This window comes from Peromyscus leucopus, chromosome 7 (genome assembly GCF_004664715.2).
Source record: "Peromyscus leucopus breed LL Stock chromosome 7, UCI_PerLeu_2.1, whole genome shotgun sequence".
NCBI lineage: Eukaryota > Metazoa > Chordata > Mammalia > Rodentia > Cricetidae > Peromyscus > Peromyscus leucopus.
The window spans coordinates 18,993,845-19,006,882 of record NC_051069.1 but is presented as its reverse complement, the minus strand read 5'-3'; the positions used below and the strand labels follow the sequence as shown (position 1 = coordinate 19,006,882).

The 13,038-nt window shown below is 43.8% G+C and overlaps 1 protein-coding gene across 4 annotated transcripts in view; it reads right to left on the bottom strand.

Annotated features, from left to right (window-relative positions):
- Positions 1-13,038, bottom strand: part of Elmod1 (ELMO domain containing 1) — a 55,550-nt gene that overhangs the window by 23,088 nt on the left and 19,424 nt on the right. For 2 of the 4 annotated variants that reach the window (XM_037207494.1, XM_037207496.1), the window contains exons 2-5: positions 10,826-10,927; positions 1,626-1,809; positions 1,473-1,501; positions 272-369 (exon numbers count right to left, since the gene is read on the bottom strand). In XM_037207494.1, the coding sequence (XP_037063389.1) occupies positions 272-369; positions 1,473-1,501; positions 1,626-1,803 (305 nt within the window). In that variant the 5' untranslated portion in view covers positions 1,804-1,809; positions 10,826-10,927. The remainder of the gene's footprint in view (positions 1-271; positions 370-1,472; positions 1,502-1,625; positions 1,810-10,825; positions 10,928-13,038) is intronic. The other 2 variants (XM_037207495.1, XM_028864971.2) reach the window with 1 other exon arrangement.

Below are 13,038 nucleotides of genomic sequence, written 5' to 3'. Positions count from 1 at the left end.
TTTTTTCCATTCACGGCCAGGGGAGCACAAGCTTACAAACCAGAAGCCTAAGGTCACTGCTATTTACAAACACGAAGTACCTCTGTTTTACTTATTATTCATCTGAAAGTCAAGAAACTGCAGATAATTATTTTTAAAGAGAGAGGGGGAGGGGGAGAGAGACAGAGAAAAAGAGAGAGAGAGAGAGAGAGAGACAGACAGACAGACAGACAGACAGACACAGCTATATGATTTGTGCTCTGTATTTCTCACATGCAAGTCCAATTCTTACTGTGGGTTGATGTCGGGGTTAATTTTTTTCAGTTCCATGATGTCGTCAATAGTCTTTTCGATGGCATCGGGGTGGACACTCACTGATGTCTGCAACAGCTGGAGAACACCTTTCAGTCAGCTTCTCTCATTAGCATCAGTGGCTTGACTAATACCTCCGGGGACGGAGGCTTCAAGTACTGCACTTCCGTCTGGAAGTAGGTGCTAAAAACAGACTGATAGCGTGCGTCCTGTGTTCCCACAGCTGGGGTAGGGCCATTTTCCCAGTCGAGGTATTTGACATAAAGCAGGCATACAGAAGCCTTGTGCTTTGCCTCTTTCTCTGCCTTGTCATTTGTTTTAAGCTATTTATATTACACTGGTATAGTTTCTTTTTCATCTGATAGAATGAGGCCCTGGGGACATAGTCTAGAAGTTGCCAAAGTTAAAAGAGGATAAGATAAAATTACCAAAAAATTTTGCAAAGTAAAGCATATTTTTCTCTTATGTAGATACTTTAAAAACTATTTATTTTTTTCTATAGGTATGGGTGTTCTGTCTGTGCACCATGTATGTGCAATGCACTTGGAGGTCAGAGGAGGGCGTCAGAGCCCCGACCGCAGATGGGCAATGCTGCTATTACATTTTTTTCTTTTGATTTTTTGAGACAGGGTTTCTCTGTGTAGCCCTGACTGTCCTGGAACTCTGTAGACCAGACTGGCCTTGAACTCACAGAGATCCGCCTGCCTCTCCCTCCCAAGTGCTGGGATTAAAGGTGTGCACCACCACCACCTGGCTATTATATTCTTATTTTATGATTTAAGAGGTGGTACGAAATAAGTTAATTCAACACTAGACTAAACTTTACAAGTCTGCCTAGAAACTGTCATATATGTAAAAATGTACGTTAGCCACGAGCTAACCACTTTCTGATACAGTTTGGTTCTTACAACTTTAATTTTAGTTTTTATTGTCTTAAAAAGTATTTTATTACATTGTGTACATATCTGTGTGGGGCGCACACACGGCACAGCGTGAGCGGAAGTCAGAGGACAGCCTGAGAAGTCAGTTCCTCCACGTGGGACCTGGGGACCAAACCCAGGCTTGGTGGCCGCCATCTTTTCCAGCTGAGCCGTCTCGCTGTTCCACAATTTTTATGTTTTATGATTGAGGTAAGCCCCTCAGTGAAAAGTTACTGAAAAATAAGGAAACAATTTACTTACCTTGCTTTTCGAGTCCCTCAGCGACGTTTCTGTTAAAGCAATTAACACACACACAAATGCCATTAGATACAATGAGCTATGAGTGTTTGAATATTACTCACTTAAATATTATATTGCATTCTCAATCGCACCAACTGTGAATTCCTCGCTCACCGATTTTCATGGTTCTAGAAGCTCCAGGCTTGGTGCTGTAGCAAATCCTTTGCAGTTCACACCTTCCTGTGAGCTTCCGCATCACGAACTTCATGCAGCGCCACAAAAATTTACAGTAGAAATACAGGCACACCTGGATCAACATCCTGTGGGGAACAAAAGACAGCGCCCTTCCCATAGAAAGCTGGCAGAGAAGAGAAGGCAGCCACCACCAGCAAGAAAAGAAGCCGGGAAGAGAACCAACCGTTAGATCTCAGCATCCACAGGTGTTCATCACTCCACTCCTGAGAGGGACAGTCACCAAGGTTACACAACTCCAGCCAGCGGAGGGGAAAACCCTGGGGTTCTGTTTCCCACCTTTGTCCAAATATTTTGGAAACCAATCAGTGTTAATATGGCCTCTGCCTGAGACATAGGGTGGGGGTGGCCCCTCTTGCCTAGATGAATGGCTATTCACCCTCCACTTGCCCACCTCCCACCCCCACCCCGCCTCCATTAATTCCTCAATGCCCTCCACTCATGCCCACTGCCAGCATTTTCTCCTTTCCTGTCTCCCATCCTTTCCTGTCTCCCTACACTTTCTTCCCCTGGCCTCTGCTCTTCTCTGTTGGTTGTGTGGCTACTGCCTTCCTTGCTGACCAACCCCAGCATGCCTTGTTCTGCCCGAAGGCTTCCTTATCAATTTGCAGAAGAGGCATTTTTGACCTTTCTTTCTTCCTCCAAGAGGACAACGTTCTGTGATTTAAATTTTTCAGAAACTTTATGGGAGTCTTTTCTGGACACCCTGACAAAGCAACACATTCTTTTTTTTTTTGGTTTTTCGAGACAGGGTTTCTCTGTGTAGCTTTGCGCCTTTTCCTGGAACCCACTTGGTAGCCCAGGCTGGCCTCGAACTCACAGAGATCCGCCTGCCTCTGCCTCCCGAGTGCTGGGATTAAAGGCGTGAGCCACCAATATCCGGCAAAATTTCTTTTGTATATGTATATGTTTTTTGTTTGTTTGTTTTTAATTATGTATACAGCATATATGACAGCAGGCCAGAAGAGGGCACCAAATCTCCTTACAGATGGCTGTGAGCCACCATGTGGTTGCTAGGAATTGAACTCAGGACCTCTGGAAGAGCAGCCAGTGCTCTTACCCTCTGAGCCATCTCTCCAGCCCAGCAACACATTCTTTACCATACATGCCAACTCACTCCAAGCATGCATGTATTCACATGTAACTGAACTTGTGACTTTGTTTTTTATGTATTTTTGATTTGGAAATGGAATTGCCTGCTACTTTATGCTATTGTTCAGAATCTCACAGTGACTCGTGCTTTAGAGAGAATGACAACCTGTCACCCAGAATGTTCTGTTCAGCCCCTCTTCACATTGTGTTCCTAGGAGACGATTATTCTATTACTTCCCATTGGTGTCATTTCTACGAGTTTTTTTTTTTCTCAAATATTCTCTGATTCTCTCTTGTTCCAAAATAAGGTGTTTAGAGCTATTTGGATCAATTACAGTGGTTAGCATCCTTAACAATGTGACTCATTTAGTTTGCCGATTAGTCAACTAATTCTTTGGCTCCATTCATGTGTTTGCATTGGTCTGGTCCTAATATCATGCACAGCCTTTGTTAAAGGTAGTCTAATGTGTACAAAGGCACAGCGTTTAGATTTTATAAACACAAAGGAAGTGGTGACAGGGAAGAGCACAGCAGCCAAACCTCCCCACAAGGAAGACACAATGGTGTACTCCACAGGCAAGAAAATCACACCCCAGGAGAGCTTCATAGCATGAAAACGCTCATGATATTTACTCGATTGAAAAAACTGCTCACAGATGTACAAGCCATGACCTAAGTTTTCTCTAAGAAGTAAAACAGTCTTAATAGTGATATGTAAACAACTGGAGGGGGCTGGCAGTCTACATGATGAAAATGTTAATAATGGTATTGCTAATTACTGAAGTCATCAGCAATAATTTCTTCTTGATTTACTGAACACATTTTCTTTTTCCTAAATATTCTTCTTCTTATTATTATTTTGGTTTTTCAAGACAGGGTTCCTCTGTGTAGCTTTGTGCCTTTCCTGGAACTCACTTGGTAGCCCAGGTTGGCCTCGAACTCACAGAGATCCACCTGGCTCTGCCTCCCAAGTGCTAGGATTAAAGGTGGGCACCCCACCACCCGGCTTCTAAATATTATCTTAAGAAACATGGAAATAATAAAAGCCCTAACATGTATAAAGTGATAACCAGAAGTCATTATAGGATATGCTTTTCCTGTGTACAGCCAGTTACTATGAAAGTGACTGGCTGCTGCACTTACTATGTTAATTAAATCTGACATTTAAGTGTTCAAGTCAAATGTATTCTAAGCTCTGGTAGGATTTGGGTTAACAGATTTCAAAAAGAAAAGTTACCCTAAAGAATAAAGTTGGTGGAACATTTTAATTAGGCAAGTGAGAGGATTATGAAACCTCAGTGCGTTCATCTGGAAAATGAATGCTATTTTCTGACTGTTGCATGACTATCCAAGAAAAAAAATGGAGTTATATCTTCTTTGACTGGTCTCCAGCCAAATGGCAATGGCAGTTGTCTTGGGAAGTATTGTCCTGTTATACAGTAAGGGGGGAAAGCTGTCATGTCTGTTCTGTGTCCAGTTTTCAATGGCAAATGGCCTCAGAAAATGGATCAATGTCCAAATGAAGCACCCTTTCAAGTCTGTGCATCGGGACTTGGCCACAGGATCTTTGGGTCCTTGTAGAATTTAATCTCCCAAGAGTTAAAAGGCTCTGAGAATTGCGTATGGAGTGAACATACTCCAAAGGCCCGTGTGTTAAAGCCTTGGTCCTTAGGGAGGAACTACTGGGACATAGCAGGAAGGCTTTATAGGTCACGGGCGCCTGTCTGTGGAGGGGACTGTGGGACCCTGCCCCTCTCCTCTGTCCCTCTCCTCTTCCTTTTCTGTGTGGTCAGGAGGTGAGCAACTTGGTCCTTGAGTCCTTCCAACCTGAAGTGCAGCCTTACCCCAGGCCTAGAGTGACAGGACACAGTAGTAACTTCAAAATTATGAGTCAAGGAAATCTCATTTGAGGTTGCTCTCAGGTATTGGTTAAAGCAAGAGACACTTATTAACACATGGAGCTCCTTCATGGCCACTCTACCCAGGGTAAAGGTACCAGCCATTCTACAGCTTGATTTAAGCTCCAGAATGTCTCCCCTGTGACTGCGGCATCAGGCCTACGTAGAGGTGTGGCTTGAGCCTTAGAAGTGTCCTCCTCTGTGTCAGGAAGTGTCTATCTGTGCGGTGACTTAGAGCCCGGGTATCATTTCTCCCCCAGGTCTTGCATTGGAGGAGAAACACCCATGTGGCTTTCATAAGCAGATAATTTTACAGAAGAGGAGAAAAAAGACATCATAGTCTGTTTGTTTTTCTTTCTCTCTCTCTCTTTTTCATACCAACAAGGATATTTACACTGTCAAAAGTAATGAAATGCAGTCGAAATGTCATGGTGGGGCTTAGGACAGAAGTGTTACTCTGAGGGTGTGCAGACGTCTGTGACAGCCCATAGTCACATAAACCACACCACGAAACACCAGTGACAGACTCCCAGATGAAATGGCACTCACATACTACCTACTCGTTTGTAAGCTTCATACTTGCAGTCTTTGTAACACTACTTGTTATCCAAGGTGAATTTAAATTTCCCCTTATTTTTCTGTTTTTTTTTTTTTAAAGAAGGGAAGTTTGTTTTAAAGACTATTTATTTATGTGTATGAGTGTTGTGCCAGCATGTATGTATGTATACCACACATGTGCCTAGTATCTGCGAGTTCAGAAGAGGGAGTTGGATCCCCTGGAACTGGAGTTAGGAATATTTGTGAGACGCTGTGTGGGTGCTGGGAGCCAGACCCATGTCCTCTGCAAGAGCTACAAGTGTTCATAACTGCTAAGCCACCTTTCCAGTCCTTCCCTTATTTTTCTAATGAGCCAGCATACAGACATTTCACTTAAAGAACAGTTTGCCATGCTAAGTACTATCTTTAAAAGAAAAAAATCACCGGATCTTTCAATATTTTGTTAAACATAATCTACTTTGTGTTTAGTGTGTAGGCCTGGTCTAGGCAAGGCATACTTGAAGGTAGAAGCTCTGAGTCCCTTCCTACATTGGCAGTCCTATTTTGAGGACAGAAACTATATCCGACTGTCTACCAGGCAGAAGGACCAGACAGGCAAAAACTCCCATATGCATGGCTTCAAGTCCCAAAGAGATGCTTGGGGTGGTCGAGAGCAAAACAAATTTTAACATGGTGGCAAGTTCTGTGAGATTCTTAACTGTTTTGACATATTACTCTGAGAAGGAAGAAATTAAGAAACAGATGAGTGAATATGTTTTTTCCTTTTTGACTGAGGAAGGAAAGAGAGGGAGAGAGGGAAGGGGCGAGGGAGGAAGGGTCTGTCTAGTCCTCAGGGTGGAGGGACCTCAGATTCACTCTTGGCTGTTTCCCGTTGTGGTTTGTGCCCTTGGGTTTGAGAGGAGGCCTTGCTAACACACTCGTGGAGCTGACCTCGCTGGCTTTCTCACTCACCGCCCGCATCCTGCTCTTTCATCTCTCACCCCTTCCACTGATGACCCACGCTCAGGGCAACGTCTCCCAGCCTGAATCGGCCACCGATAAAAGCTTAGTTTTGAGAACATTTTCTTTTCTCCATTCACTACTGCTAAGTCTGTTAGATTTGGTAGGAATTCTCAGGACTGGAAGGCCAAGCCTCTGGCGGTCACCCGTGCACAGGCAGGGTTTTGCACCTGCTTCTGATCTTGTCTTTCTGATCATGCTCCAGAATGAGGAGCGGCAGCTTCTGAGCAGGGATGCCTTGCTGAAGCACAGGGAACTCTGACTCAGTAGTAAGAGCTACTATACGCCTCTCATTTCCAACATTTTCTGCTGTTTATTAACACACCGTATAGTGCGGGTTATGGCTGAGTTCACAGCAATGTTCTTCCATAAAATAGTTATGACTATGTTTAGTATGGAAATTCACTCTCTAGCCTGAACCAGAATAGCTATCTGGTGTAAATTATTGAAAATGAATCATTTCCCTGTCACCAAATAAAAGTGAACTCCTGTCTAGGCTGCTCCATTAGAGGGACACTGTCAGCAGGGCCAGGGGGACTCAGAAAAAGGGGATTCAACTAGAGCCAGGTTGTACCTCACTCCGAGGGTGAGGGGTGGGTATCTGTGTTGCACACTACTCCATCATCTTAAATTTGGGGATCTGGCATTTTCATTTGAAATAATAAGAGAAAACAGGCTTTAAAAATCTAGTTTCATTGAATATGCTAATGAAAGTCAATTCTTGCTTGAAGAAATCCTGCAATAAACAAGAAGTAGACTCTTGGTGAGAAAAAGAGATGCCCAAAAGAGAAATCAGTGCTTGGCTCAAATCATAGTTTCCCCAAATGATATATTTCTCATGGAAATGAACATTTAGCCCAGCAAGCCACTCAACGTTCCCAGCATCAAATACACACTCTAAAATGACTGAAGAAATCTGTGGTTGGTCTCTTGAAGTTCTTAAGTAGAGGTACTGGCAGTTGGTGTGGAATTGAGGTGGCAAAAGGTGTTTGACCTAGCGAAGGGGACCCTTTCCTATGTAAGACTTCAAAAGGGAAGAGAGATTCAGATGATTTGATATGTGAACTGGAATGTGAAATCACATGTGGAAAATGTTCCCCTCTGATAGAGCAGCGGAGAGTCCCCGGCCCTGTCACCAGGTGGAGTGGGACCCACAGTCTTTCTTAACATTCGTTGTCTGAAGAGACTGTCCTGTCTTCCAAAAAAGTAAAAATTAAAGGGGCTGGTGGGCAACTATCTTCCATGGTTTGATGCTATCGCTAATTCTGTTGCCATGGTGACGGGCATCGTGTTGAAGTTCGGAGAAATTTTGTTTGTGGGTTTAGAGCCCAAGCAGTGATCACGGTCAGTGAGACAATTAATTAATTAATGGCTCATCCTCTTCCATCCAAGGAGAAGGGGATGGAGGTTTAATTCAATTTATTAACGGCATCATTACCCAAATTAAAAATCTGAAGCGTAAAAGCCTTCCTTTTACAAGATTCACTTTTTTTTGAAAGTCACAATCTTTTTGTTCTGTGTATACCACGTATGAGGGAAAACAGCAAACACTACATATTAACATTCAGAAATACTTCAATGTCATCTCAACTCTAAACTTCTATTGGTAAATTAAAGTTTTTTTTTTTTTTTTAAACTAGGGTCGGGGGAGGTGACTCATTAAGTGCTTTCTTCACAAGTGTGAGGACCAGAGTTCAAGCCCGAGCACCCACATAAAGAGCCCAGTGTGGCACTGGGCTCCTGAAACACTGGTGATGAAGAGGCAGAAACGGGACGATCTCTGGCCCGCTCTTCAGCTGCTCTAGCCAATCAGTGAGCTCTAGGTTTAATGAGAGACTCTGGCTCTCAAATGAGGTGGAGAGTGACTGAGGAAAATATCCAGTATTGACCTTTGGCCTCCACATACACGTACCACACATGTTCACACAAACACATCCACACAAAAGTATCTCTCAAATCATCAAAATTAAATAAACAAATACAGTATAGTCACCTGTGGTAGTGTGAATGCAATTGGCCTCCCTAAGCTCATAGGAAGTGGCACTATCGGGAGGTGTGGCCTTGTTGAAGGAAGTGTGTCACTGTGGGCCAGGCTTGGAGGTCTCTTTTGTTCTTAAGTTTTCCAACAGCGTTACAGTCCATTTCCTGTTGCCCTCTGATCAAGATGTAGCCAGCACCATGTCTGCCTGCATGCTGCCCTGCTCCCTGCCATAATGATAATGGACTGAACCTCCGAACTGTAAGCCAGCCCCAATTAAATGTTTTCCTTGTAAGAGTTGCTGTGGTCATGGTGTCTCTTCACAGCAATAGAAACCCTAACTAAGACATCATCTAAAGGTAACATTGATTCTTTATCATTCATTATAGGTCTCAAAATGTTCTTATAGGAGGTAAAAAAATGGCCTCTTATTATTAAGTTGATGTATAATATAATTAAAAATTTTTAGACTAGGTCAGAGGATCATATTATTATTGTGAATAACCCAATTTCTGTTGAGTTAAAGACGTTGAGGGCTTGGAGGACAGAGACTGAGTTCAGGGGAAGCGAACATTGCCCTCAGCAGTGGACTTATTCTCTTGTGGAACTAAACACATACACAGTGGAACCAACTCCCAACGGCATACAGAGGAATGAAGAGTAGGGATCGTGGCAGAGGAGGAAGAGAGTCATATGATGTCCTCGTCCCTAATGTAGTCACAGTCTAGTAAGGACGAGGACAAGCAGAGCAAAATATGGGGGCTGGCAAGATGGCTCAGTGGGTAAGGGCAGTGAAGCCCAGTGACCCGCGCTTGCTTCCTGGAACACACATAAAGTGGGATGAAAGAACCCACTCCGCAGAATTGTCCTTTGACCACCATATGTGCACTGACACACACTCACACACACTCACACTCACACACACTCACACACACACTCACACACACACACTCACACACACACACTCACACACACATACACACACACACACACATACATACACACACACTCACACACACACACTCACACACACACACACTCACACACACACACACACACACACACACACACACACACGGTGGTAGTAATAATAAAGAAAGAATTAAAAACTGAAATACTGAAAAATAGTACAGTAATTCTAGAGGGGGATGGATGGTTCTATCCTCCGAGGTGGAAGAGAAAAGCTAGTCTTGAAAAGATCCTTTAAAGACTGACTCTATTTTTAATTGTGTGTGTGTGTGTGTGTGCGCGCGTGTTTTTGGGCTCAAGTTTTTCTGAAACACATTGAGACACTGTAGAAAAAGTTCGTCAGTACAGTCTTGACACAAACCTCACTGTCACATCACATAACCCCTGTGACGCAGGAAGCTCCTGAATGCTAAGCTTAATATCACATGGAAGCTTCCTGTTAGCATGAGTCTACAGCTAAAGGATCCGCATTTGTGTTCAGGAGATAGTCATAAATACCAGTTTTCCTTGTTTGTATAAATAGGTGGGTTAATAACCATAGCAACCAAAAACATATCGGGTCAAATAAGTGCATTAGTGATATTTCAGGTACTATTTTGTTTCACATAGCTGAGATAAACAGGTTAGTGTTTTTGTTCAACACAAACTCTGGCATCTGGAAATGGTTTAATTGTGGCCTCCAGATAGTTTGCATAATCACCCGGTAGTCACCACTGACCATACCAAAGCACAGTGAATCCCTCACTCCCCTACCTAGGCCTCCAGAAACAACGATGGAAACAAAACCCGAGGGGAGAAGAAGAGAGCCTTAGACTGCCCCCAACAGAGTCAAATAATTTCTCCAAAGAAGTAAGCCCACCTACAACTTGGTTAGAGGGTGACCAGAGCAGGACAAGGAATGTGTCACAGACAGAGGTCGTTATCTCGAGGGAAAGAAGAGCACGTTGGAAAACGTGTTGACCTTTCTAACACTCATACTGACTTTATTTGTCATATTTTAGTATGTTCAATATATTTCATTAATAGAAAAACCGATGGTAATTAGTAATCTCGGAGTTAGTCATGAGGTCCAGCCAGTGGTTTCCGAACAGCAGGACGGTCCAGAGAACCTATCACAGGTACCCTGCAGGTCAGTGTAGAGCTGTCACTGGACGTTGCAGAGACATCACTGGACAGCAGGAACAAGCCAACAGCAACTGTGAGCAGGGAGAGGCACTGGTGTGCACTGGTGTGTCAGCCAAGCCCCACATTTTAGAGATTTAAAATCCTTTCTCTCAGAACAATGATTTTACACAAACTACATTAATCAATCCCTTAATAGCTGATTCATAGTTCTCAACTTTCAGGCGGCTGCATATCATTCTTAGGGACCCAAGTCTCCAAGGTTGTGAAGAGCATTCATGCGCTTGGCCAAGCTCAGGCTCCCCTGTCATCTCCAAGTGCTCTCTCAACACCAAAGTGTGGACAGGGTAAGAGAGGAGCCTCATGTACAGGTTACCCTCATTCAAAATGCAAATCCAACAACCCTGTCTGGGGACCACAACTGAGGAGCAGAGGAAACAGCTTTCTAACTGGCAAGCGAGTTTCTCCACTTGAGAGGGCTCACCCAGGAAGCCTCGGTCACTTACCTCAGGAAGTGCTTCATTGTGCTGCTGTGGACTCTCCAGATGCGATGCCAACTGTCTTCAAGCAACTGCTTCCAAATTTTCTTTTGCCAAAGTAAATGTGGGCTACGGGGGAAAAATTAGAGTTACCAGGATTTCCTAAAACCATCTGCTTTGCTGGAGTAAGACACTATGCTTCATGCCCAGAACACCATTCCTTGAGCCACCCACAAAGGGGATTCAAGGGCTGGAGATGAAAGCCGCAGCCTTTCACCTTACAGCTGGACAGTTAACTTTCCATTTGAAGTCACTTGCTGCAGATGGTCTTATGAGCTTCAATAATAAGCCTTTTCTCCTTTTTTCTACATTTTGAGGACCAATACATATAAGAAAAATAAAATAAAGAACCATAAAAATTACTATCATGGTTTCTGGATATCCCATGGCCTCCAGCCTGGCAGCCTCAGCCTTCCACAAGCACAATTCAGAAAGAACTGGAGGGAACTGATATTATTGCTAAGCTCAGAATCAGTACAACTAGTATATGCTAAAAGAAGATTTTAAATAGTTGTTTAAGAGTCAGGAACTCCGAACAAATAAATGATGTGCCAAGTGCCAAGTTCAAGTTTTTGGTGCCCCCCCCCACAATGAATAGAGTAGTAACAGTTCATATTACACAGCTCTTTGCAGTTCAAGCTTCTCTAAGACTCAGGGAGTGGATACGGTAGAGGAGGGAGTAGAAAGAATGTAAGAGCAGAAGACAGGGCGGAAGACTGTGAAACACCATCTTCTGGACATGATGTGGCCATGATAGTCACGGACGGACGCACAGTAGGTGTGGTCACATGCACTTGGCCTGCGCAGGACTGGTCCTGTCAACAGTCAGTTATGAGCGGGAGCAGGGGCAGGGGTGGGGGATCCACACCCCGCAACACTGAACTATTGGACTGCTGCTGGATTCTGGGAGAGGAGAAGTCATTGTCTTCGGCTGTGTATCCATTGGTGAGACCACCAAGTCCCAATAGACACCCTGGTTAAAGTCAGTGGATAATGAAATAAGATAGGAAGCCATGAATGTGAGAAAGGGATTCAGAGGGAGGAAGTGGGTTGACAGGGGAGAAGGAGAGGATGAGTGTGAAACTAATTAGAATGCACTATAGGCACAAATAAAATTGTCAAACAACCAATTTAATCTTTAAAAGTCTCAAAATGTTTGCTTTCACAAAGCCTACAACATCTAGCACATCCTCTGTGGTGCTTTGAAAGAAAATGGCCCCCCAAAGGGAGTGACACTATTAGGAGGTGTGACTTTGTGGGAGTAGGTGTGGTCTTGTGGAAGAAGCGTGTCACTGTGGAGGCGGGCTTTGAGGTCTCATATATGCTCAAGCCATGCCCAGTGAGTCAGTTCACTTCCTGTTGCCTTTGGATCAAGATGTAAGGACTCTAAGCTCCAGCACCATGTCTGCCTGCATGCTGCCATGCTTCCCACCATGATGATAATGAACTGAACCTCTGAACTGTAAGCAGGCCACCCCACTTAAATGTTTTCCTTTTTTTATAAGAGTTGCCATGGTCATGGTGTCTCTTCACAGCAATAGAAACCCTAAGTAAGACAATCGTCTTTCTTCTGGGAAGGATGACACACGGGGCAGCCTATGGAGAATGGAGGATGGGTGAGATGGATGAGACAGACTTGGCTGCAAATGAGAGCAGAGAGAAGACATCCCTGAAGGAGGGGCAAGGGGGAAGCCCAGCTTCAGGAGGAGTGAGTGCCGCAGTGGAGGAGGGAAGAATCCCAGCCCAAAAGTCGGGGACACAGCGCAATTAAAGTCCAGTCTTCACCTTAACATGTATTTGCCTCTGCAGGTACTCTCTACGGTGTAGAGTCTACATGTTTGAAAATCTACGCATGGAGACTGTGGTTGATCGCTTTTGCCAAGATAGAAAGGAGAGAAATGACCTTTAACCTTTTAAGTGTTTTTTTTTTTTTCATAAACTATGTCAGAAGCAAAATTAAAAATACTTGTTCATTTTGGATGGTGGGACTACTACATCATTCTTTGCACATATGTGGCTTCTAAATGAATCAAATCTTTAACTGAATTATGTAGTGCCTCGAGAGGTCTTACGTTTCTCACTACTCACCTTTGAAAGGAGCCAGGGAGTCTTGGAGAAATGGTCAGTCTAAGGCTGGGACATAATGAGAAACATCATGTTGTACCAGAAAGGGACATGTT